At 31.1% G+C, this 26,042-nt stretch overlaps 4 protein-coding genes across 5 annotated transcripts; 2 read left to right on the top strand and 2 right to left on the bottom strand.

The window, feature by feature from the left end:
• The first annotated feature begins 5,621 nt into the window (after window positions 1-5,621).
• Window positions 5,622-6,787, top strand: LOC131181617 (uncharacterized). Its single transcript, XM_058150474.1, has 2 exons — window positions 5,622-6,687; window positions 6,771-6,787. Exons 1-2 carry the CDS (start codon window positions 5,622-5,624, stop codon window positions 6,785-6,787), a joined length of 1,083 nt encoding a protein of 360 aa, XP_058006457.1.
• Window positions 6,788-6,869: 82 nt separating this feature from the next.
• On the top strand, window positions 6,870-7,967 carry LOC110655471 (GDSL esterase/lipase At3g48460-like). The gene is made up of 2 exons (XM_021811776.2): window positions 6,870-7,352; window positions 7,445-7,967. The coding sequence occupies exons 1-2, from the start codon at window positions 6,870-6,872 to the stop codon at window positions 7,958-7,960; spliced, it is 999 nt and encodes a 332-aa protein (XP_021667468.2). The 3' UTR covers window positions 7,961-7,967.
• Window positions 7,968-8,900: 933 nt separating this feature from the next.
• On the bottom strand, window positions 8,901-11,033 carry LOC110655472 (E3 ubiquitin-protein ligase AIRP2). Its single transcript, XM_021811777.2, has 5 exons — window positions 10,670-11,033; window positions 9,915-10,077; window positions 9,748-9,814; window positions 9,360-9,594; window positions 8,901-9,261 (listed from the first exon to the last, which is right to left on the bottom strand). The coding sequence occupies exons 1-5, from the start codon at window positions 10,756-10,758 to the stop codon at window positions 9,051-9,053; spliced, it is 765 nt and encodes a 254-aa protein (XP_021667469.2). The 5' UTR covers window positions 10,759-11,033; the 3' UTR covers window positions 8,901-9,050.
• A 2,161-nt stretch (window positions 11,034-13,194) lies between these two features.
• On the bottom strand, window positions 13,195-18,584 carry LOC110655473 (probable LRR receptor-like serine/threonine-protein kinase At1g67720). Of its 2 annotated transcripts, none has more exons than XM_021811778.2 (15): window positions 18,299-18,584; window positions 17,346-17,883; window positions 16,737-17,251; window positions 16,510-16,642; window positions 15,998-16,069; window positions 15,835-15,903; window positions 15,625-15,696; window positions 15,364-15,432; window positions 15,051-15,223; window positions 14,722-14,975; window positions 14,456-14,582; window positions 14,279-14,344; window positions 14,007-14,193; window positions 13,788-13,920; window positions 13,195-13,622 (listed from the first exon to the last, which is right to left on the bottom strand). In XM_021811778.2, exons 1-15 carry the CDS (start codon window positions 18,468-18,470, stop codon window positions 13,296-13,298), a joined length of 2,907 nt encoding a protein of 968 aa, XP_021667470.2. In that variant the 5' UTR covers window positions 18,471-18,584; the 3' UTR covers window positions 13,195-13,295. The 2 variants fall into 2 exon arrangements, with proteins under 2 accessions (XP_021667470.2, XP_021667471.2); XM_021811779.2 differs by having other exon boundaries at window positions 18,389-18,584.
• Window positions 18,585-26,042: the final 7,458 nt, after the last annotated feature.

Here is a 26,042-nt window from a genome sequence, read left to right as displayed (position 1 = left end):
TTTTTCTATCTCTATGCGTACTTGGATTTTAAATCTGAGATGCATCAAATTAAAAAAAATAAATAAATATAATATTAACTTATATATAATCCATCATTATAAATTTATTACATATAATATATATTTTTTATTATATATAAATATGTAATTAATTATATTGAAATTATATAATGTATTTAAAAAAATTATGAAAAATAAATATATAAAACTAATTTTTATTTTGATTCTTTTATTTGTTATAATTTGACATAATTCTTAATTTAATTAGTAATAAAGAATTAAAATAATGTCAAAATAATAAAATAAATTTAATTTAATGTAGTTTGGTTCTCACAATATTAGATTTTTTATTTTGATTTTTATTGATTTGAATTTTAATTTATTTAAAAATAATTAAAACCTTTAATGCTAAAGATACTAAAAGTAGAAACACTAATAATTATAATATTATAAATATCTATTTAATTAATTAATATTCATTTTTATTATTACAATATATAATATTTGATAAAAGGTATAATGTTTAGCTATATAATATCAATTTTAAGAAATTATAATTATAAAATAACAGTAATAATATAGATATATAGGAAAATAAATAAATTAGATTTAATTTTTGATAGTCCTATAACCAGGTGGGCACTTTGATTAATGCCACATGGTTTGGAGGATCACAGGGTAGAGTCGTACAACTACTTAATAAGTTGGATGACCATTAAAAGTAGGCGCGGCGGACTAAGGGCCCTTTATGAGTGCGTTTAAGGTGATCCGCAAGACAGTAAATAATTAAAAGGGTCAAATGGCGCTTTTATGTTTAGAATTCAAATAGTAAAGCTAGAAATCAAATTGCGTTCTTAGATTAAAATAATAATAATAATAATAAATAAATAAATGTCGAGAGTTAATGAGTCTGAGTGTAATTTACATTTAATATTGATTGGGATTATAGCATTATCTATCCAATGGAAAGTCGCTACTTGATCTATTAAGGCAAGTGAACAAGTAGAAGGTATTATTGTATTGGTATATGTACTGAGTAAAACTTTGTCTACCTTATAAAAAGGTGATTGTTGCCTTTATACCCTAAAAGTGTCAGCAACTCCTCTCTCTAAATATCCAGAGAAAGAATTCTCTCTGAAAGTGAAAGTTTGTTAAGTTTCTTTCTCGGGTCCTTGCCGAGTGTATTTTTTCAGTGTGCTTTTTCTGCCTTTCTAAGAAGGGGAAAGTGTCTGTTCTGACTTGTTTGTAGCTTCCCTCCTCGCATCAAAATTGTTGTTTATATCTTTTGGGTTTTGTTTGTGTTTTGGATTTGCACTCTTCATGGTGAGGGAGTCTTGTTAGAGATTTGGTTTTTAAGAGAGCTTTCTTTGGAGCTTTGATTTGAGTGGTCATTTGGCTGGGTTCGGTACTCCTTGTGTTGCTCAGTGGGAGGGCTTTCTATGCATTGATGTTGGTATCTCCGGGTAGTTGAAGCTCCTTCTTTTTCTGATAGAAGTTGTCCCTCAAGGCTATAGGAGATTGAGAGGCTGACAGCCCTACGACGTCCCCTCCTAAGCTTGTGTTGCTCTTTGTCGTTGGAACCTGTAAGTTTGATGATGAGGAGTGTTGGATGCATGGACCTTGGATTCTTGGTTTCTTCATGTAAATCTGCACTAGTAGTTGACATGTTGTCTTCCTCATCGATGGTCTAGCTTGATGCAGCAGAAGGTGACGACACTAGCATGGTTGCGGTCTTCCTTGCTTGCTTAGGGTTCCTTGGTTAGGTGGGCTAGACTTTTCTTTTTTATCTGGGTCACAATGTTACAAGGCTTGACTTTAAGATTTGCAGGTTTTCTTTTGTTGATGTGCACTAGCCCAGTTTGTACTCTTGCCTTTTAAGGCCTTGTAATGCAATTATTTGTTATATGGGGATCAGTGTCTTGCTATAATAAGTTTTGTTAATGCCTTGTCTAAATAGAATAGTTCTTGAAGTTCATTTGCATTTCTTTAATTTTAGTGTCTTATTTTTTAAAAAATTTTTATTTTATTACTGAAACAAATACTTCCTTTCTAAATTTTACAAGATGTATCTTGAATTTTTTGACATTCTAAAAATTTTTTTGAAATAGTTAAATTTTCTAAAAAAAAATAAACGCTTGAATCTCTTTTAAATTTTTTTATGGTGTTTTATTTTATTAATTGTACTTTAAATTTCTATTTATTTATTTATTTTAAATTTAAACCACTTATATGTTCTTAAAAAATGACTTTTTTTTATAATTTTTACCTTTTTATTTTGTTTTAATTGTTTTTGAATTATTTAATTTGCATTTATTATCATTATTTTTCTTAAATGGTTTTAAGATTATTTTATTTTATTATAAAATAAAATTTACTTTATACACAAATATTAAATATCATACTTTCATTTCATTATAAGGAAAAATATAATAATAACAAATTATTAATATATTTGGACAGTATTTTCTTTTACTTTTTTTTTCTATAAACACTACTTTAAAATGGTAAGATTTTAATTAAAATTATTTTTTTTTTGTTATAATAATAATTATTATTATTATGTTAAAAATATTAAAAAATAATATTTACAAGTTTTTTATAATATCTTTTAGAGTTGTTAGTCTAATAAATGTATAACTATAAATAATAAATAATAAAATTTACTTTATTTTTAAATTTTGATGTAGTCTATAATATATTTAATTTATTTTTTAATAACTGAATAAATATTTTAAAATAATATGTATATGATTAATTGATATTAGGCACATTTTTGTTGATGGATTAAATAATTTACTCTTTTTTAACAATTATTATTATTTTCTTTTATAACTAGATTATATGATTAAATATTTTTTCTTATGAAATTATAATTTTTTTTATGTATTATAATAAGTAAATAATAAATATTATATCATTAATATTAGTCTATCTTAAACTAAACTATATACACATAACTAATATATAATTTAAAATTTTTATTTTATTTGAATTATGATTTATACATAAATAATATGTAATATAATTATTAGATATATTTAAAAAATATATATTTTTTATTAATTATATTAATATAATAAATTTAAAAAGAAAATAATAGCCGCAGCTTGTGTATATTATGGGAGCATATATTAGGCCCAAGTTTACCCCTTAATGGTGGATGACCTCTGCTCTCCCTGATGTTGATGTTGAGTTCCTGATCATAAACTTAAGTCTTGTCTTTTTTGAATAAAAATATTATTTTAAATATCATTAAAAAAAATAATTTAAAAAAATTATTTTATTATTTTAGTGTTCTTATGATTAAAACTGATTAAATTTAATTTTTAATTATTTTTTAACACTTTTTAACTAATATATTAAAAAAAGTAATTTTCTCGACAGTAATTTCAACAGTAATGTCAAACAGGCCTTAGACACATGGCATGATATGAAAAGGCACATATTCTCTCTTAACATTGGGTTTTAATTATCATTAACAATATTTGTGTATTGATATTAGATCAAAATTAAATAAAATTTATTTTAAATTATAATTTGAGTTAGTTTTTAATTGAAGTATGTGGGTTGCACACTACTGTTATTATTTTCAATCACAATATGTATTAACTCAATTAAAAAAAAAAACTTCTACAATAATTGATTAAATTTATAAACTATATAAAAATTACCATGATTGAATATAATAATGCCCATTTAATATAGAAAGATGAGATTGAAAAAGTACATATACAATTAGGGGTGTGCAAACGGTCGGTTCGGTTCTGAATCGAACCGAACCGATAAAACCGAAAACCGAAAATCGAAATTTTTAAAAACCGAACCGAACCGATTGATAAGAGAAAACCGAACCGAATCGAATCGATAAATTTCGGTTCGGTTCTGTTTTAAACCAATCAAACCGAAATTTATAAAATTTCATATTTTTAACATTAAATCTAAATAATAAAAACATAAAAACAAAAAAAATTAGAAATCAAAACTCAAAAATCTTTAGGTTCGGTTCGGTTTTCTTTGATTTTGGTTCTGTTCAATTCGGTTCGATTCAATTTGATTCGATTTTTTTTGATTTCCTATATATATTAATAATTTCTGTTCGGTTCGGTTTTTTTTGATTTTTTATGAAAATAACCGAACCGAACTGATTAACCGAAATTATCAAAATTATAAACCGAACCGAACCGATTAATTTTTAAAACCGAACCGATTAACCGAAATTATCAAAATTATAAACCGAACCGAACTGATTAATTTTTAAAACCGAACCGATTAAACCGAATTAATCGGTTCGATTCGATTTTTCAGTTTAAACCGAAAACTGCACACCCCTATATACAATCTTTAGAAACTCTCTTCTCTTGTTAAAAAAAAAATCAATATTATTAATAAATTGGGGAGAGAATTTATAACATATGCAATTTATGCTATATACACATATGGTAAAATAAAAGCATAAAATTTAATAAGGGAAATATCATAATAAGGTTTAGATTAAATTATTAGTAAATTAATTCATGGCAAATAATGACTATGTTAAACTTCTTAAATTTAAAATGCATAATTTAACAAAAATTACTTAAATTCCCATAATAATAACAATAACTAAATTGAAATTATAATCATATAATATAATGTAATGTACTATAATATAATATATAAAGGAAAAGTTTAAAATATAAAATATTTCAAATAAGCAACTTTAACAAATTAAATATATAAAAACTTAGTTAATTTTTTTTTTCATATTATATATTGTTTGAGTTAGATAAATATAAAAAGTTTCTAACAATAACTAAGGTTAAATTCACTTATTCCAATAAAAATACTAAATTGATTTATCTAATTTAGTGTATTTTGACTTTTCTTTTTTAATTATTTAACATTGTAAATAAAAATAAATATGTAATATGTCAATGACAATACAAAATTGAATTATATAATTTTGTGGAGTTAAGTGAAATTGTGTAGGTGACTTGGAGTTTTGCAACTATTTATTTATTTCATGTCCCAAATGGTAGAGTAGTATTTATTTATTTATTTTTAATAAAAAATTAAGGAAATAAGAACTTGAATCTGAATTTACCAAATGAATGATATATTTTTAGGTATTGAATCAAATCAGGCTAGACGATATTTATCCTTTCAAATTAAGAGTGCTTTAACCAACACAAGTGGTTATGATCATTTAGTGACGACAATTAATAGAATAATGTTATATATAGTTTGCATTTATATAATTACTAACAGATTATTTATTTTACTAATTATTATTATGTTGAAAAATATATCATTAATCATGTTACTAAGCTAAGCAACATGTAATGTGGGTCTCTTTCCTACATTTAAGAAAGATTTTAAAGGCCAATACTGAGTCAGAAAAATGTGAGGAAATAATTTCACTCCCTAGTTTAGCTTAAGGTAGTGCTTCATGTAAGGATAATCAACATCTTAAGCCTCCTCAAAAAATGGATCTTAACTTCCTAATCTTAGTATCAAGAAAGGTATAAAATTTACAAAGCTTTTCATGTTTATTCATCAATTCAAAAAAAATAATAAAGAAAAAACAAAAAAAATCCTAAAAAAACAGAAAAAAATAAAATCCCAAAATTAGAGGCTACAAGATGAGGAAATTTGAGTTTTTCTTCCTTTGTATTTCATTATTGATTGTGTTTTCATCCTTTTCTGTTTCTTATGCTCATGAAAAACCCCCACCACCCCCCTTTGATCCCCATAATTGTTCTTGCCTCAACCAAAATGGCCAGGTTTCTGCTTCTGGTCAGGTGAGTTCTGAATCTTCTGCCCAGGGGGGTCAAAGTGCTTCTGCCTCTTCAACCCAACAAAGTTCTTCCAGCCAAGACAATAAAGGAAGTACAAGCCAACAGAACCAAGATTCTAAGCAAAACAGCCAAACTTCCAGCCAACAAAATTCTTCCAGCCAAGACAGTAAGGGAAGCACGAGCCAAAACAACCAAAATTCTAACCAAAACAGCCAATCTTCCAGCCAACAAAATTCTTCCAGCCAAGAAAATAAGGGAAGTTCTGGTGAAACGAACCAAAATTCTAAGCAAAACAGCCAATCTTCTAGCCAAGACAATAAAGGAAGCACTAGCCAAAAGAACCAAAATTCTAACCAAAACAGCCAATCTTCCAGCCAACAAAATTCTTCATCAGAAAATAATAACACGACTGGCCAAGAAAGTTCTACTTCTTCAGATAAGACCGCTTCCACTAGCCAAGAGAATTCTGCTCCTGCCCAGAATAATCAAAATGCTTCCCAACAAAGTCAGAGCAATTCCTCTTCTAGCCAATCTAGTGATGCGAATGTTTCCTCATCTAGCCAACAAAATCAAAATAGTTCTACTTCTTCTACTGGCCAAGCTACTAGCCAGAATCAAAATGATTCTGGTAATAGCCAAGCTAAAAGCCAGGATAGTTCTGCTTCCAATCAACAAAATCAAAATAATGCCACTTCTTCTACCACCCAACAAGCTCAAGGAAGTGCTAATGTCCAAACTAGTACTTCTTCCGGCCAACAAGCTCAGGCTAATTCTACCGATCAAACTACTGCTTCTTCCGGCCAACAAGCTCAAGATACTTCTACTGGCCAAACTTCTACTTCCTCCAGCCAACAAGCTCAAGGTACTTCTACTGGCCAAACTTCTACTTCTTCCAGCCAACAAGCTCAAGGTACCGTTACAGGCCAAACTACTGCTTCATCCAGCCAACAAGCTCAAGGTACTGCTACTGGCGAAACTACTTCTACCCAGCAGAGCCAAAGTTCTTCTAGTTCAAGTGGCAGCTTCAAAGGACAGTTCGCAAAAGTTTATGCTTTCGGAGACTCATTTACCGACACTGGAAATGCTGCCACCATGGAAGGCGTCAAATCCTTTGTTGGTCAAATGTTTGGCAAGTCATCTGGCCAGACTGCCCAGTCTGGCCGTGGAATGAGCAATGGTCGATTGCTTATCGATTTCCTCTGTGACGATCTTGGTTTGCCTTCTATTCAAGCATATAAGGATGCTGCTGGTAACTTCACCGCTGGTGTCAACTTTGCAATAGCAGGATCAACTTGTCTTTCAGGAGACCTTTTCGCTAGTCACAAAATCACACACTCCTTAATGTTTAAACCAAAACCTGAGAGCTCCTTGACTGAAATAGATTGGTTCAACAAGTTTCTTCTAAGTGTGGATTGTAAGGGTAAGGATGAGGCTCAATGCAAAGCTCACTTAGGAAACTCCCTTTTCTGGGTTGGTGCTCTTGGCTTGAGTGATTATGCACGCATTTTTGGATCTTCCATCTCTGCTAAATCACTTACAGAAGCGTCTGTGGATCATGTTGGCAAAATTCTTAAGGTATGCACATTAAAAAGAATACAACAAGAAACAAGATTTCATATCTTGTCAAAAATTCTCTTCTTAAAACAAATGTGTTTTCCCCTTTACAGGCATTGCTTGAAAGAGGTGCAAAGTATGTTGTGGTTCAAGGGCTTCCACCAGCAGGTTGCTGTCCACTGCAATTGCTCCTGAACCCACCAAGGGAACGAGACAATATGGGATGTTCATCAGGCCTTAACGCAGTGATCCAAGCTCATAACGATTTCCTCCAGAAGAAGTTGGGAGAAGTTCGGGCACAGTACAAAGATGCAGTGATTGTATATGCAGATACCTGGAATGCATACAAAACAGTATTAGTCAACTATAAGAATTTCCAATTTGAAGAGCCCTTCAAAGCATGCTGCGGAGCTGGAGGAGGACTGCTCAACTTTGATTTGCATTCTCTTTGTGGATCAACCGGCACCTCTGTCTGTAAGAATCCTCAGTCCTACATTAGCTGGGATGGAATTCACTTCACTGAAGCTATGCATAAACAGCTAGCTCAACTTTTCTTCCACCAAGGCTTCTGCTCCCCATCGTTTGATGCTCTGATTGAAGCCAAGAGTAAGAATGGTCCTGCTGCTTAGGCTATTGTTGTCCATAATCTAACAAGTGGAATAGCAGAAAAAAACAAGTGCATGTAATGTACCTGTACCTATTGTTTTGACAACCTGTGTAATAGTGTAGTATTAAATAATACCCCGGTGGTTAAGAAGATGAATTTCCACCGTGAGGTTTCTCATTTGTTTTCTGTTCAAAATAGAGGGAAAAAAAAATTAATGGTTTTCCACCGCAAAGTCTCATTTGCTTTTAGTTGAAAGTATGGTATCCTTTACCTCATCATATAGCTTGCTAATTAACGGGTTATAAAAATTAAATTACTATATTTTTTTTTATTATATTTTAAGCATGGTTGTATTTTCTTTTTATTGCTTTATTTATATTGTGCGGCTGTTACTCAAGAAAAGCTTTGGAAAGTAGGAAAATTTTCCAGCAATGGATAAGACAATGCTGCTTGAGATTGTATCGGACATGTTGAATTAATATGCCTTCCGGCCCAATAATTGCTTTGCACAGAATTGGAGCTTGGCTTGGACCCCAAAAAATGAAACAGAGCATGACTGATATTCCAACTGGACTTCTTGTTTGCTTGCAGTACTAGCTGGGTACATTAGCCGCATGAAGACATCATGTAGCCTTAACAAAGAGAACTCTGTACGTTTCCAGTCTACAAAACTGTTAATTTCAATCATGACAGTCGCTGTTAATTTCAATCATGACACATAAGTGGCTATAATTAATAAACGAGAAGGCAGTCATATCATATGCACCAACTCAAACTAAATCAAGATGAATCATACAGGTATGAAATGAAGAGCACCAGACCTTCAGCAAGGCTTTGTCTAAGTAATGCCAGTATTTCCATGCGCATTTTCAACAAGCTTGTGAGCTTAAATTGTAGCTTTCCAACAAGAGCTTTTTCTATATTAAGTGTGAGGGAAATTGAATTTTTCCAATAACAAGAGCTTTGATATAAACTCCAATAAGCATCAGATGATATTGATTTTCTTTTTGGGTCTAAGAATCAGAGAAACAATCGTGTGCTTGTACTAGACTCTATTTACAATTGAGGGTTGGCTTTGCTATCTGTACATCACTCCTCTCATCTACTCCAATTCACATTAGATATTCATAATATACCAAGAAAAGCGCATCTGGGTAATCCTTCGGCAAGCTGTTAATATAGAGGTAGAATCGCAACAAGTCCTCCTTGGATATTGTTTTTGTGTCAACCACATCACTGTTACAAGTGAGCACCCATAGGTCTTCTGAGTTAACTCTCTTTAAGCTACCACGACAAAAAGGGCAGGATTCTGACCTTGTGTTCCTGTAGTTGAGAAGGAAAATCAATATGAAAGAATTAAGGCAACTCTATTCCATAACAAGAGGGATGTTGATGTAACAAATATTATGACATGTGATTACCAATTGCGGTAGCATTTGACGCACATTGCATGGCAACAATTAGGCAGGACCATTTTTGTGCAAGGCTCCAAGCAAATTCCACATTCATCTTCTCTCTCTACATCAACATTGGCAAGCCTAATATCTCCATCCACCCTCTTCTTCCCCAAACTCTCTATTCCCAAATGCCCTTCCTTAACATCCTCAAACTCCTCCAAATTACCATGAAGCCGTTGAAGAGATGGTAATATAACACCTACAATTAGTTTTTTTAGAAATGAACAGAATCAAAACACACATAACAGCAACTGTTGGAAAGTAGTTGATGTTCAGTTATATTTATATTTATATTCAACGTAGTTGATGTGCAATATAGAATACTTGTAAAGTGCAGGTATCTTTTACATACCATAGAATTCCTTGATTGTTGCTTTCCTTCCATGTGTAGATAGGTTTGGTCTACCATCTGCATATACCTGCATGACATCAGCGAGCAAAGTATACAAAAATGCACAAATTATATGACAAGAAAATGGGCAACAATCTTAAACAAATCAAAAGATTAAAAAAGCCTACCTTATATACAAGTATGTGAAAGAGATTTATATATCTAGGGAGCAGACATATGCAAGAACAATCTATCCGTTGTAGCAAAAAGAGAAAGAAGGGAGTCCATTGATTGTAAACTAATTTCATCTGAAGACGTGCACCACTCTTGCCTCTTGGAATTGCAGCAGCCCTAATTCACCACAATTCACGTTAAGTACCAAATTAGTTCACTCAACCATGTTGTAATTAAGATTTAGATTCTAATTTCATACAAACATAATAATGATCACATCTCAAGAACACAACTTTTAACCGATTTTGCTAAAAACAAAGAAGGGAGAGACAAGGAATTCCAATCCATCTCTGGACGATATTCCAATAATAGCCAAAGCAATCCACTAGAGCCGAAATTGACAAAGCAGAAAGTACAGAACCAGCATCAAAATAAAATCTTCGTGTGCACATATGCAGAATGATCTCAATCGCACCTAGAAAAAGCAGTCTTTTATGCTAAATTTCAAATTCCCACTTGACTATTGGTTTCTAAAATTCCCAAAGTTTACAAATTCATAGCCCAAGTGAAAATCGATCATGAAAACTACATACACATGACCAAACTGGTCCCCCTTTCTTCCCCTCGATCAGCATAACAGCCGAGCCAAATCAAGAAGTCCACCATGAAAGCTATAACTAAAATCCACGTATACAAGAACAAAAACAGAGACATGGGTAACATAAAAAAGTGAAAAGAATCGAAATTTAATTAGAGAAAGGACACTCACAAAGCATTAGCATGTTGTATATCAGCCTCCAGAACTTTGAGGGCCTCCTGGTAAGAGGAACTGCCCACCTGCAAATACATCATGTCCATCTCTCTCTCTTACACAGACACACACAAAGTCGAAGAATAGCAACTGGTTTTGATGTCTTAAGAAACCTAATCCACCAAAAACTAAAAGATAGTTAAAAAAGAGAGATAGGTATCTCTCTCCCTCTAGCTTTCTTCCAGGGGCGGCTCTGATAAAAATTCCTTTATTTTTTCTTTTTGGATTCTGATAGCTTTTAATGGTTAAAGAAAGATAGAGAATCAATACAAGAAAAATACTTGCTTTTGTAGGAAGGAGGTGAGGTGAGGTGAGGTGAGGTGAGGTGAGGTGAGGTGAGGTGAGGTGTGTTGTGTTGTTTGCTTGTTAGGAACTGGAATCCTCTTATTTAAAATTTTCTTTTATCGTTTACTCTTTTTTTTAATAAAAAAATATATTTAATTAATAAAATAATTACATAAGAATCTCTTTTGACAATTTATAAATTATTTTAATATTTTAATATTTTTTTAATAAAACTTTATATCACAATTGTTATAATTTATTGAGAGGTCACATTTAATAGGTAATTTTGATTAATAATAATTTTTTAAAAGTTATTTTATTTATAATTATTTATTTTTTTTAAATATTAATAAATATTAATTGTTTTTTTAATTTTACTTTTATTTTTATTAGATATAATTTTATAAAATTCATTTTAATACTTCTCCACTCTCTTTTAATAAGGTGAAATGAAGTATAATTTAATTAAATTAAAGAATATTTTATTTTAACTTAGGTGATTTAATTATTTTTTTAATTACCTTCTAAAAATCTTAAATCACAAATGAAAAGGAATAATATAAAATCTTATATATGATACAATTTCATTACAATAAAAAAAATTATCATAATGCTAAAAACTACTAAGTATTACTGAATTAAAACTATATTATATTTAAATTAGCTTTTTTTTTTATGTGGTTGATGATTATTTAAGTTGCTTTGATGAATTGGTGATAGTTAGGTTTCTAATAAAAAAAAAATCCCTAATAATGTGGTCATATCATATTTAATATCTGTAATGATTTTAAAATAACCAATTGTCTCACTCTTCTAATCAATAGTGTACATGTAATTCATATTTAATATATGTTTAATTAATATGATTCTTTATTTAATTTGGTAAACTAATTAATATGATTCTTTATTTAATTAGGTAAACTATTATTAACAAACTTAACCTATACAGTTAAAAAATTATCTAATATTTTAAAAATTTTATAATTAAAATATGTTAAATTTAACTTAAAATTAAAATTTTAATTAATATATTCAAGATGTTATTTTTTTAATTATGATATAAATAATAATGTTAAATAGATTTTAAGCTACATATTTAAGATCTTGTTTGAAGTTGTTGTGCTCCCATTAAAAGCAGTTTTTGGAAAAGCAATTTTTTTAATGCTTTGGCCAAATTTTTAGTTTACAAAGGAGTTCCCTTTGGCCACAGAGAGAAGACTCAAAGTGACTAGGAGTACGCATTATTCAGTTATAATCAAATAATCAAACCGAATTGATGAAATTTAGTTATTTTGATAAGAGTAAATTTAATTCGATTATATTTATAATTAGTAAAAATATATTTTTTTTTTCGATTATCAATTCGGTTACTTTTGATTTGGTAACCGAACTAATCGAAATAAATGAATTTCAATTAATTAATATATTAATTATAAATTTATTAATATTATATTATTTATAAATATTATTTTTATGATTTTATAATAGTATTTAACTTATAATTATTATCTTATTAATATTAAATTATATTTATTATTTTTTATAAATAAAAAAGAATATAAATATATTTTTATTAATATTTTATTAAATAATTAATAATATAAAATATATATTTTATAATCAATAACCAATCAAATATTTTCGATTTTGGTTAATTTCAATTTTCTCTTAATTTCAATTCAATTCGATTAATATTTTTAGAATCAGTTAATAATTCGATTAATTGAAAATTCGATTCATTTCGGTTCAATTAACCGAATGCTCATCTCTAAGTGATAATTTATGTTCAATATATAACAGCACCAAACAGAACCCAACAAAACCCCCTTGGACCACAAGACGAGGCTCTTCAATATACCTAACTATTTGGTAGGGCAACTAAAACCTTAGCAATCAATACATAGTGAGAACATCATTATTAACTGCCAACATTGTATGATTGCATTTTGAGGAAAAAAACACCAACACTAGCATGCCAAGTCTATGGTAGGTGCCTCTTATTTATTTGTTTTTTAAAAACCTTTTTGAATCGATTTGAAATTAAAAGAGGATGTTGGACCAGTGAGCCTGGTATAGTGGTGAATGTGCATACCCTCCATGAATTGGTCGTATGTTCGATCTGTGGAGTCACAGTCTAGAGAAGGCCTCATTTTAGACATTTGGCGCCTGAAGGGTCAACTAAAACGAGGACGGGAGACACACCAGGCAGAAAAATTAGATAACACAAACTATTACATGCACATGGTGACTATTTGTTACAGTTATGAGTAGTTTTAGACTAAGACTCTGGAAGAAAAAGCTATCTTGCAGCTGGGACCAGGCAACCACTGGATAAGTCAGGGCTCTCAATCTCAAGGAAACTAGTGAGTAACGTTTTTCTTGAAGATTGTGCCTTGGAGCTACCACTACCTGAAAGTTTTTGGTTTGCATCACTTCCTTTCTCTATTTTGATAGCTTCTTGTATTGCTAAAATTACTTCCTGCATCTTTGGCCTGGAAACTGCACGTTGTTGAACACACTGGATAGCAACTTCAGCAATCCTCCAGATTGATTCGATTTTTGCATTCTGTGTCAGGACAGTATCCACAATGCTTACCACATCACCTTTACGAATCAAGGCCCTTGCCTACAAGATAACGACTCAGGTTTATCTAAGTCTTTAATTAGTTTTATTTTGAATGCAAGAAAGAACCAAGCAATAGAGTCCTATCCAGTTCTAGAGAGCATGGAACTCGAAGATGGCTAAGTAACTCAACATTTTGAAAAGAATGAAAATTGCAAGCATGCATACCCAGTGAACAATGTTCATTTCAGCACCAAAATCTTCTGTTGAGACAGGCTTTTTTCCAGAGATCAGTTCCAGGAGAACAACTCCAAAACTGTAGACATCACTCTTTTCTGTCAATTGCTGATTTGCATAATACCTGTTGGAGCACAGTACACATAATAAGTTAACCACAGACAGGAAGAGAAAGTAATTAATTATGTACACTTGATAAGTATGGCTTACTCAGGATCAAGGTAACCGACTGTTCCTCTAGCCACACTTGATATATGGGTTAGATCATCTTCAGCTTGCCTTGAAAGTCCAAAATCTGACACTTTTGCCCTCATATTGATGTCTAAGAGGATGTTGCTTGTTTTTACATCTCTGTGTATAATACTGGGGTTGCATCCAGTATGCAAGTATTCAAGGCCTACAAATATATAAAACTGTGCTTATTCTGTGAGCTTGAAGATAAAATAATGCACAAACAAATGATGAGAAGTTTTATATTGAACCTTTAGCAGCATCTTCAGCAATCTGCAGTCTAGTTAGCCAATCCAAGCGTTTCTGGTTGTCAGAACCTGCCAATACATCAAGTCATTGATTTCAATTCAAGGCGTTACTATCAAACAGTTAGGAGGATGGCAGATATACGGATTAATATATGCAAAGACTGATTAATCTATGCAGACCATGAAGGTGATCCCGCAAAGTTCCATTATGCATATATTCATAAACCAGAATATTTTGGTGTTCTTCTTCACAGAATCCAATTAAGGGAACCAAGTTCCTGTGATGAATTCTTGACAAGAGGGAAACCTGCAAGGATGTTTCTGTAGTTAATTAACCAACATTAAAGTTCATGATCTTAATTGATAGTGTTATCAGGTTTCTTTTTGATATTTTGAAGGTTGAAAGTTGAGACCACTAGCTGTTTCAACAAATTGTTTGGTACTACCTCTGTCACAAACTGCTGTGTTAGACTGCTAGATGAATCAGCCATTATCTTGACAGCCACTTCTTTCCCGTCTTTCATTTGGCCATAGTAGACAGTCCCAAAACTCCCTTTTCCAATTTTCTTGGAAAAATTTTTAGTAGCTTCTTCAAGTTCAGAGAATGAAATATAGTATGAAATACCATCATCCACAAAATGCCAACCCCGAGCAATTGAATAAGCGTTTGAAGGTTTAGTACTGGTGAGTAAAGAGCTACCTGGTGGATGCAACAAAAATAAGCAAAATGCAGAAGACTAAGCAGCATAACAAGTAAAAACTGAGTTGTGCATACCTTGGCCATTGCTTTTGTGATGCGATGTCTTCCTTTGCAGATTATGTAGGTATACTAAACTTCCTAACAACAGAACTAATAGAACTGCAAGTATGCTAATCGAAGTTCCGAGTATCAATTTAAAATGCATCTTTTTTGCTGCATCTTTGTGTAGTTCAGGATTATTTTCATAGCTGCAAGATAAACTCTTTATAAATTCTCTATGACATACTATTGTTTTGATTAATACATCGAATCCGTTATTCACAGGCTTAATTTAGAAATTCAGGTTCAAATCATTGCAGATTTCTATTTGAAGTAACAAGAAACATACTTAATAATTACTTTCCCAGTCAACAGTGCTGGAGGTACTTCCCCACTAAAAGAGTTGTTCTGTATGTACCTGCCACAGATGATTTTCACAAATTATGGAGCACCCTATTTATTCATCATGGGGAGAAAATGCTTACATTACATCACATTAAAGCACACTGTCACTGGGTGCACTTCCTCATTATCTGTGATCAAATATCCAGTGAAATGTGGACTGCCTTCTCTAGCAATTAATAATGTTAAAGTCCATATTGTCACTTACAATTCCCTTAAGGTTGGCAAACCACCTAGATACTTAGGTAATGAACCAGACAGTTTGTTGTTCTCAAGATGCCTGCATTAAGTAAAGCAGGAAATGGAATTGTCAGTTGCTTTCTACATGACTACAAATCTACAGAAACGTGCACCACTTAGAGATGCACTTTTAGTGTAAATGAGGGAAATGTAAAGCATAAAGTTCAACAAAACTTACACAATTTTCAAATTAACAAGATGGCTCATATCAGGTAGTGTTCCTGTAAGGAAGTTACCATCCAACCACCTAAGAAAATGAAAAGGGATTATAATAGGGATCAATAAGAAACAAGGGATCAATAAGAACAAGCGTAGGTAATTTATAGCATAGCAGCACTTACAACTCTGTCAATTCCTCCATGTTGTTGATCTCAGATGGGATTTCCCCTTTCAAATTTTCTCCTGACAGTGCACTGCTCAGCAGGTCAGTTCAATCCATGAGGCTACTGTATTTTAGAATCTAGCAATGAAATTTTTAATAAAGCTGCTTGACTATTCTCTCATAGCAGATTTTCAGGGGAATATATTTCTTGTATCAATTGCAAGTTTGCAACAGCTTTCAAAATATGTCCAAAAAATAATAATAACATCATGGCAGTAGCTCTTCTATGGACGTATAAACGAAACTTTTCAAATGCAATAACAAACTCATAAATACAACCTTTTGATTCTGAAAAACATGTTTCCTAGTTGACAAATAAATGAACTACTAGGACAAATGTGATAAAATCAGGAGATTTTCTAATACTAGCTGTGACTAGTTAGATTTGTCAAAATGTATGAGGTTATTAATTAGAAATTCCACAGTGTGAAATGAACCTGATCTTTCTGTCACTAAAGGAGAAGAATTTACATTTTTGTGATTCTTGGTGGTGTAGTTGAGGAACAATTCACCCATTCCCACTGAGCTGGGACACAAGGATCACCTCCTTCATTTATCCAAGAACTTCCAGTGGACATGGAACGAAAGGCATTGAGAACAGCCACTGTCAATGGTACAATTGAATACATTGTTATTTTGTATGGTTGACATCAGTCAAGCACATCCTTTGACATATTTGTAGCAGACGATGCACTTACCATCATGGCTATCAGTCTTTGATTCAATCTTCAGATATTTACTAATCTCAATTGCATTTAGCAGTGGTCCTTGAGTGGAATCGCGGGTCTTAACAAAGGAAAATGACAGAACAAAATCTAGACTCACATTCATGTAGCTCGGTTCATAAAGTCTGTAGCTCCCATTGGCATTTTCTGCAATATTTACTACTGCATTGCTATAGTCAGACATATAAGGATCCATTAACAATTTGAATTTTCGTGTCTCATTTGCTCCCAAGTCTTCAATTTCAGCAAAATATGCATATGCTCTAGCGTTTGCAGGGAAATCTTCGAGGTTCAATCTATAGCTGAGTGTTCCTTCATTGCCAACAACAGCTGTTTGCATTACTTTGACAGGAGGGTATTCTCTTGTCTGAATATCTATGTTCTTTGATGTATTGATTCTAACTGTGCCAGGGGCAACTCCTACAAGGAAATTTTGCCTTTTAACAAGATCTGAGTCCCAAATTCTATCATAGGGGTCATCTGGGTACCTGAGAGAGACAAAATCATCTAGAAATCTCTGCATTACTAGTATCAAGTTGTGGGGTAACATTACACAAGAATAAAAACTTTGAATCAGCTTACCTTAAGGCATCTTCAGTTGGAGCACCAAAATTTACTCTAGCTGCTAATTTTAAGAAGAAACTATCCTCATAATCAGTTGCATACATAGAAAGGTTCAGAGGTCGCAGCTCCACAGTGGATATGAAAGGAGAACCAGTTGTAGCACAGCAGATGCACACATCGATAGAACTCGAGGGAGCCCTAATGATCATTTCCTTAACATATATTCTTGAAGCATCCAGAATTGTCACAGTTGACCACTTAGTTGCATCCAAGTAGAGTTTAAATTTGGGGAATGAATCTTCATTTTCTAAGCTGCCATACTGAAATGTTGCACGAACAATATACCTTCTTCTCTCTTTGGTGCTTAAATTGTAACAGTACTTCTTGCTGTCTATAGGGAAGTCTCTGCGTCTCCGATACTGCACCCACTTTCCATCTGGATTTTTTACTTCTACTGATTTCCCATGGTTCATGATACCATTGTCTGAAATCCATTCTAGGCCAGTTCTTGGATCACTGTAGTTACTCGTGCTTCCACAGTCTATACTGATGAACTCTGTGGGTTGAAATAGATCACAATTTATTATTGTAATTGTTAGTAACCATATTACAATTCTAACAGTCTCATTCTGGAAGACACAGATTGCCATGTTTATAATTCCTACAGTATCATTTTGTCGGTGATTTGTGTTCTAGCAGGCAATTGACAAGAGGAAATTAAGAGGGCTAGATTCTTCTATGATTATTTTTACTAATTGTTAAGACCCCTCTAGTAAGATCAAAAAAATATGTTAATTGTTTCTACAAGAAACAGATTCCTCTAGCAGATGTTGTTTCTTGGAATTAATTAAAATCACATGCAAGATTTATTTAGAGGATGGATTCTTGATTACATTGGTATCACCTCAAATTGAATGGAAAAAAAACACCCTTCAAAGAACATAATTCTGCAGATTCAAGAAAGAACTTACCTGTAACTTGGCAGATAACAGAAGATACAGAGAAAAGATAAAAAACCAGAAAATAAAAATATAAAGCCATTGAAGAACAGGAGGACAAACCAATCCTTTTGATGTATTGTTGTGTTATAGTGTTTCCAGTGATTGATGTGAAAATCTTTACACTGTTTGTTAAGTTCAGCATCTAACATCTTTCCTCCACCACTACTCACCTTTCACCCTTTTTTTCTCTTTCTTTTTCTTTTTGGATTGATTGATGAGTTTGTGAAATGTTCATTCACGTAACTATCCTCAAATTTGGAATCTTCTTTAATAAATAAAGATTTCACGTTTGCTTTGGCTGCTTTATTTCTTTTCAAAAAGAGATTGACACAAGAAGCTGAGCCTGAAAAGTGTGAAGATAAATATTTACTTTAGCAGTTACCGGTGTATTTTTGTTGTTTTTTTCCCAAGAATGGAAAATAGAGCAGCTGGCATACAATATTCATGCTTCGAAAAATACCGAAATTAATAATTTTTTTAAAAAAAAAAATAAAATTCTTTACTCAAATAAATATGAACTTTTTTTATATAATTTATAAAAAAATCCATATTTATATGAATTCAAGATATATTAAAATTTGGGCCTTAGTTTGTTTTGTGAAAAATAAATTTTTAACATTTTTAAATTTTATACCGTTTGGAGCATTTGAAAATAGTTTAACAAAAAATTAAAAAGAAAAATTATTTTCTGAATATAAGTGAGCCAACAGTATCTTATAATAATCTATTCAACAAAATAAGTACATTAACATAGACTTAGTAAGTCAATTGAGAAAAAGTATTGTATATAAGCAAGTATCATAAATGATGAGGCACAAATATCTTATGAACGAATTATTTTTTTTTATTTATATTGTATAATGGATACAATTAGATTGATAGTCTTTACATCACCTGTAGGCAATAAAACTTACAACATGTGAAAAGATAAAGATTCACTATGTCAGTGACTTATTACAGTTGTGATTCTATAGTTGTTAACTAGTCACTCTCCTAAAAGAGCGTATTAAAGATACAATGAGGTGTAACAGGAGAAATATCACTATACTTGAGTTATCACACTCCTAAAATTACATACACGAAAATGAATACAAAATTCCTCTTTAGTCCTTAAAAAATACATTTTACTACTCAAATTTCTTGCACCTTCACATAATTTTAACAATTTTATTAAAAGATAAAAGCACCATGCATGACACACATATTATTAGTTTGGCATTGCAACCAAATATTTTCATGGAGAATAATTTTAAAAAATAATTTTAATAAAAAATATTTTTTTATATAAATTATTTTCTGTAAAATAAATAAATTCTTAATATTACTAAGTCTACTATATAATTTTCCTTTTGTATAATGAATATATGCACCAATACAGATTTTAAACCAAAATGGTTTTTTTTAGAAGGCAATTTACCTTAAAGTTTATGCATAAAGAATAGTTATTATAAATTTTAAAAATAAAAAAGGCAAATGTAAATAAATTATTTTAGGGGTACTATGGAAAAAAGCCATGCAAACAGCATCTGTAAAGAAGAAAAAAAAAAAAAAAAGGAGCAAGGAGCCATTTGATTATATATTCTTTGCTTTAATTTACTTTTGCTTTACCAAACCACAAAATCTCCTTTTTATGCCCATTTGCACCAACTTGTCTTTACCTTTACAGATATTATAAGTTTCAAACAATATGCTGATTATGCTTTATGCTTGTTCTCAATCAGGACATAAATCAAACATATGGTCCCCATTCCCATGCTAATCTATAAACTTGACAAATTTAAGGAAAAAAAGTTAAAATTAAAAAAAAAAAAAAAAGCAACATCAAGAAAAGTGGATTTGTTCTTCAATCAAGACATTGACCTTTTTCTTTTTTATGGAATGATGTGACCAATTATGAAATTGAGCACTATTAAAGTGGTTTTGTGATTATTTATTGCAATCTTCAATAATATTAAATTTTAAAGGGCAATTTATAATTTAATTTTAAAATATAATAAAAGTTTAATTTATTTTTTTTTTATTTTTAATTTTTTTAAATTTATCATTAAAAGCTGTAATAATTTAATTCATCACATTTCACTTTTTATAATAATTTTATTTCTATAATTTTAATATTTATAACATTTAATTTCTTAAATTTAGGGTTCACTGCTTTGATTAATAATAAAGTTTAATAAAAAAAATTTATTTTATTAATAAAAATATATTTTAAGAATTAATTTAATTTTCATTAAAAATAAAAAATATTTAAATTTAAAAAAGAGTTTATGAAAAAAAAAATTCACTTTATATGAATCCAGAATGTAAAAAAATAAAAATAAAAAAAAGAGAGTAAAGGTTTGTGAGTTTAAAAAATAAAGCTGAATACATTATTTTACACCTAAACTTTATTTAAAATCTCGTAGCATCATAAATTTTTTAAACATCAGATGACACACTTGAACTCCTGTAAAGTGAAATTAAAATATCATTAAAATCGAACATGAATTCTAATTGCATTGATATGGCGATTTGCTAATTAGAATCTAAAGGGCATATTAATTTCACAAAGTATGTTATGAGATATTTATAAGAATCGAGGTATGACATAAAATATTTTAAAAGTTAAGAGTGTTATGAGTTTTTTTTTTTTTATATAAAGTTCAGAGATAAACTTATGTATTTAGAAAAAAATAAAAAACTTTGACAAAATTATATTTTTTTTAATTTAAATTGGAAATTGAATTAATAATTGATTTGTTTAATATCACATTTTTTAAAATTTTAAAAATTTAATTTACTTAAAAGTTTATTGAATTTAAATGATATAAAAGGTTTGATTAGTGCAACTATGATGGGTACAAATGGGAAGATATTTGCATAGATCTGGCTTGTAGATTGGTTTGGTTTGATTTTGAGTTAGAATCATTAATTTTAATTTCTAAATTTGAGCATATAGAATTGAGTTGTAGGATTTTATAATTTCGGTTGAATTTAATTTGAGCTAATTAAATAATTGATTTTTTTTTTATAATTTTTTTAAGAATAAAATACCAATTTAAATTGGATTAGAAGGATTTAATTTTAATTAATAAAAAATTTAATTTAATTTTAAATTCCAATCAAACCGTTATCAAGTGTACATTTGCAAATCTAGCCTCAGGACTTTTAAAAAAATTATTATTCAGTCTATATATTTTAATAAAATTAATTACTTAATCTTTTTATTTTGAAAATATACTATTTAATTTCTATATTTTTTAATTCATGAATTATTTAATCCTTCCTTATTTTGACGTAATTTTTATTTAAATAATATAATTATTTAATCTTTATAATTTTAAATTTATTAATTATTTAGTATCTATTTATAATTATTTTCTCTCATTTGACTAACTTAATAAATAAAAAAAATTAATAGGCTAAGAAGTTAATTTACTAAATAATAAATTTTTTAAAATTAAAAAATTAAATAATTAATTTAATGGATGATTAAATTGTAACTTCCATAACCAATAAGAGGTTTGCTTGATTGCCAATTGGACCCACATTACTTCTGGGTTGGGCTTGGGTTCATTGACACAGGACTACTCTCCTATGATCATTTTTTTTGTCCTGTTTGTTTTTGAAGTCTTGTGTCAATTATGGATAATAATATAGCAGATCATGGAGTTGCTTTTTCTCAATAATTTTGATTAGCTGCATATAGTGCACTAGTCTTTTTCTCAATAATTGGTCTATCTAGCTTTTATTTGCTGCTATAACATCACCTACTCTGAATACCTATATCATGGTGTTATTGCTAACTTTTCTTGTTTTTAATTCATTAAAGATGCTATTTTTAACTTTTTTTTTTTTTTTATAGTTATGACTTTTAAGATAATGTTTAATAATTTGATTAAAATTAAAATATAACTTTTTATTTATATTATTTAGTGATATAGCATTTACACTAGACTTTAGAGATTGTGAGAGTGACTCGTAAAAATTACTTCTCTCAACCTTTAGAAATTAAAAGAGCATTTTGATTATGGTCAACAAGATGATATAATTATTTTTATATTTAATAGTTACTCCAATAACTATTTTTACCTGATACTTATATTTTAAAATCATTATATAAATAGCTAATTACTAAAAGTTAATATCTAACTGTTAATAATTATTAAAATAGCTAATAATTATTAGAACAGTTAATATTAATAAATAGGTCCTTCTATAAATAAAATATAAATGCCAAAGCTTAGCATTGGGCCTCTTGGGCTTGGCCCAATTTGGTCAAAACAGGATAACTACTGGCAAAGTCATGAATTTTCAATGATTAAACTATTAATCATTAATTAAATTATATGTTTCTTTTTTAAATATAGTTTATTAACTTTGAATTTTATAATCAAGTATTTTAATTTTCAAATGCAGGGACAATAAAAGTAACACAGAGGTCTGTTGTGAACCCTAAAGGCATGATAGGGGCCCAGACAAACCAAGCCCATGGCTCCAACTTAACCTCTATTGGCCCAAATTTGATACTAGATCCAAAGCACCCTCCTTCAAGTGGACTTGCCAACACACAAATCCATAACCCAAAACCTGTCAATTCATCTCCTACTAAGGAGGCCGAAGTCCAATTCCACAATACCTGGCAGCAAAGGAAGTTGAACCTTACTTCTGAATGGCAATCTCTCCTCATCCCATAAAATCAGGTGGGCCCAAAACAACTCCTACCTTGGGATGATTTAATCCACATTACTGTAGCCTTAAAAAAACCACGACAAGAACCAATAACGTTCCCACCACCTAATAAAGATGCACAAGCTAACCCTATTCAAGGTTGGAAAAGAAAAGCCAGAATAGCTAGCCAATCTCAAAAGAGCCTAATTATCACTGAGTTGGATCAAGAACTTGGTTCTAAAGGAACCAATGACAAAACTAAAGTTGTAACAAGATCAATAAGCCTATTGTTCTGGAACTATCAGGGTGTGGGGAACCCCCTGACAGTCCACCATTTGAAAGGGTCATGTACAACCCATTCCCCTAGTATGGTGTTCCTTCAAGAAACTAAGAACATAAGTAGGGTAGTCAGAAAAATTATGAATAAATGTGGCTTTTTTGATATGGTGTTGATTGATCCCCAAGGCATAGCAGGAGGATTAGCCTTTGCATGGAAAACAGATTGTAATGTGTCTGTTGTCAAGATCTCTTCCTTTTTTGTTCATGTTATAATTTTTTATTCAAAGTTTGCAATAGACTGGAATTTGTTATTGGTTTACATTAATAGTGATTATAATCTTATGAATGACCAATTTTAACTTTTTGTTGAATTATAGTGAAAATTTCCAGGAAAACATGTTAATTGTTGGTGATTTTAATGCTATTTTGAAAGCAGATGAGAAGATAGGGGGAAATGACCAGTTGGATCCTTAAGTATTCCTTTTTAGGAACTTTATCAATCAGATTCGTCTTATAGATTTGGGTTTAAAAGGATCGCCCATACAACTCAACTCAACTCAACTAAGCCTTTATCCCAAAAATTTGGGGTCGGCTATATGGATTCGCTTTTTCCACTCTGAACGATTTTGGGTTAAATCCTCATAAATGTGTAATGCTTCTAAGTCATGTTGTACTACTCTCCTCCAAGTTAATTTAGGTCTACCCTTTTTTTCTTTCTATCCTCTAACCTAATGTGCTCTACTTGTCTAACTGGAGCCTCCGTATGTCTACGCTTCACATGACCAAACCACCTCAATCTCCCTTCTCTCAACTTATCTTCAATTGGCATCACTCCTACCTTTTCTCTGATACTCTCATTACGGACTTTATCTAGTCTAGTATGGCCACTCATCCACCTTAACATTCTCATCTCTGTAACTCTTATCTTAGATGCATACGACTCTTTCAGTGCCCAACACTCACTACCATATAACATAGCCGGTCGTATGGCAGTACGGTAAAATTTTCCTTTTAATTTATTGGGAATCTTACGATCACATAAAACTCCCGTGGCACGTCTCCACTTCAACCATCCGGCTTTAATCCTATGACTAACATCCTCCTCACATCCCCCATCTACTTGAAGGACTGAGCCTAGATATTTAAAGTGATTACTTTGGGACAGTACCACCCCATTCAAACTAACTCCTTCCCTATCACCAGTTTGGCCTTCACTGAACTTGCAATGCATGTATTCTGTCTTCGTTCTACTTAACTTAAAACCCTTTGACTCTAGAGCACTTCTCCAAAGTTCTAGCTTCTTATTGACTCCTTCTCGTGTCTCATCTATCAGAACAATATCATCCGCAAACATCATGCACCAAGGAATACTCTCTTGTATATGTTTCGTCAGTTCATCTAAAACTAATGTAAAAAGGTAAGGGCTTATGGCTGATCCTTGGTGTAATCCAATTGAGATCGGAAAATCACTTGTGTCCCCTCCCACTGTGCGCACAATAGTAGTTGCTCCTTCGTACATATCTTTCAATACTTGTATGTACCTAATAGATATCCTCTTTTGTTCTAACACATTCCATAAGATCTCTCTTGGAACACTATCATAAGCCTTCTCCAAATCAATAAAAACCATGTGTAGATCTTTCTTCCCATCTCTATATTTCTCCATCAAGCTTCTAATGAGAAAGATCGCTTCCATGGTTGAACGACCAGGCATGAAACCAAATTGATTGAGAGAGATAGAAGTATCATGACGTAGTCGATGCTCCACAACTCTCTCCCACAACTTCATAGTATGGCTCATGAGTTTAATTCCCCTATAGTTTGAGCAACTCTGTATGTCTCCCTTATTTTTAAAAATAGGTACTAAAATACTCTTCCTCCATTCATTAGGCATTTTCTTTGAGTTTAGAATCTTATTAAATAATTTAGTTAACCATGCCACTCCCATATCTCCCAAATACTTCCACACTTCAATTGGTATTTCATCGGGTCCACAGGCTTTACCCACTTTCATTCTCTTAAGTGCTTCCTTTACTTCTAAAGATCGAATCCTTCTAGTATAATTTACATTCTTTTCTATTGTTCTATAATCTATATTCACGCTATTACCATTTTGACTATTATTAAAGAGATCATTAAAATAATTTCTCCATCTTTCTTTAATGTCCTCATCTTTCACCAACACTTTTCCTTCTTTATCCTTAATGCACCTAACTTGATTGAGATCTTGACATTTCCTTTCTCTACTCCTTGCTAATCTATAAATATCTTTCTCCTTTCTTTAGTTCCAAGTTTCTCATATAACTTTTCAAAGGCTGTGCTCTTGCTTGACTAATCGCCTTTTTGCCTCTTTCTTTGCTATCTTGTACTGTTCATATGCCTCATTATTATCACATTTAGGTAATTTCTTATACCATTCCCTTTTTCTCTTCACTGCCTTTTGTACTTCCTCATTCCACCACCATCTCTCTTTTGAGGGTGGTCCATGTCCTTTAGACTCTCCAAGTACTTTTCTAGCTACTTCTCTAATCTTTGATGCCATCTGTATCCACATATCATTGGCCTCCATATCTAGCTTCCATACTTCGGACTCGAAAAGCTCATTTTTGAACTTCACTTGCTTTACTCCTTTGAACTCCCACCACTTTGTTCGAGCTACACTATTTCTTCTAACCTTACTTGAATTGTTCCTAAACTTGACATCCAAGACCACCAACCTATGTTGACTTGTTAAAGCCTCTCCTGGAATGACCTTGCAATCCTTGCATAGAGCTCTATTTGTCTT

This window comes from Hevea brasiliensis, chromosome 7 (genome assembly GCF_030052815.1).
Source record: "Hevea brasiliensis isolate MT/VB/25A 57/8 chromosome 7, ASM3005281v1, whole genome shotgun sequence".
NCBI lineage: Eukaryota > Viridiplantae > Streptophyta > Magnoliopsida > Malpighiales > Euphorbiaceae > Hevea > Hevea brasiliensis.
This window is presented reverse-complemented; position numbering and strand designations above follow the sequence as displayed.

Bases quoted from the DNA above. Each gene is read 5' to 3' on its own strand.
- LOC131181617 (XM_058150474.1), top strand. From the start codon at position 5,622: ATGAGGAAATTTGAGTTTTTCTTCCTTTGTATTTCATTATTGATTGTG.
- LOC110655471 (XM_021811776.2), top strand. From the start codon at position 6,870: ATGGAAGGCGTCAAATCCTTTGTTGGTCAAATGTTTGGCAAGTCATCT. The intron at 7,353-7,444 runs GTATGCACATTA...TCCCCTTTACAG, and splicing joins ATGTTGGCAAAATTCTTAAG to GCATTGCTTGAAAGAGGTGC.
- LOC110655472 (XM_021811777.2), bottom strand. From the start codon at position 10,758: ATGGACATGATGTATTTGCAGGTGGGCAGTTCCTCTTACCAGGAGGCC. The intron at 10,078-10,669 runs GTGAGTGTCCTT...GTGGTGAATTAG, and splicing joins ATACAACATGCTAATGCTTT to GGCTGCTGCAATTCCAAGAG. The intron at 9,815-9,914 runs GTAGGCTTTTTT...GATGTCATGCAG, and splicing joins TTCACATACTTGTATATAAG to GTATATGCAGATGGTAGACC.
- LOC110655473 (XM_021811778.2), bottom strand. From the start codon at position 18,470: ATGCTGAACTTAACAAACAGTGTAAAGATTTTCACATCAATCACTGGA. The intron at 14,345-14,455 runs GTCTGCATAGAT...ATGTATTGGCAG, and splicing joins TTTGCGGGATCACCTTCATG to GTTCTGACAACCAGAAACGC. The intron at 13,623-13,787 runs GTATGCATGCTT...GTTATCTTGTAG, and splicing joins AAATGAACATTGTTCACTGG to GCAAGGGCCTTGATTCGTAA.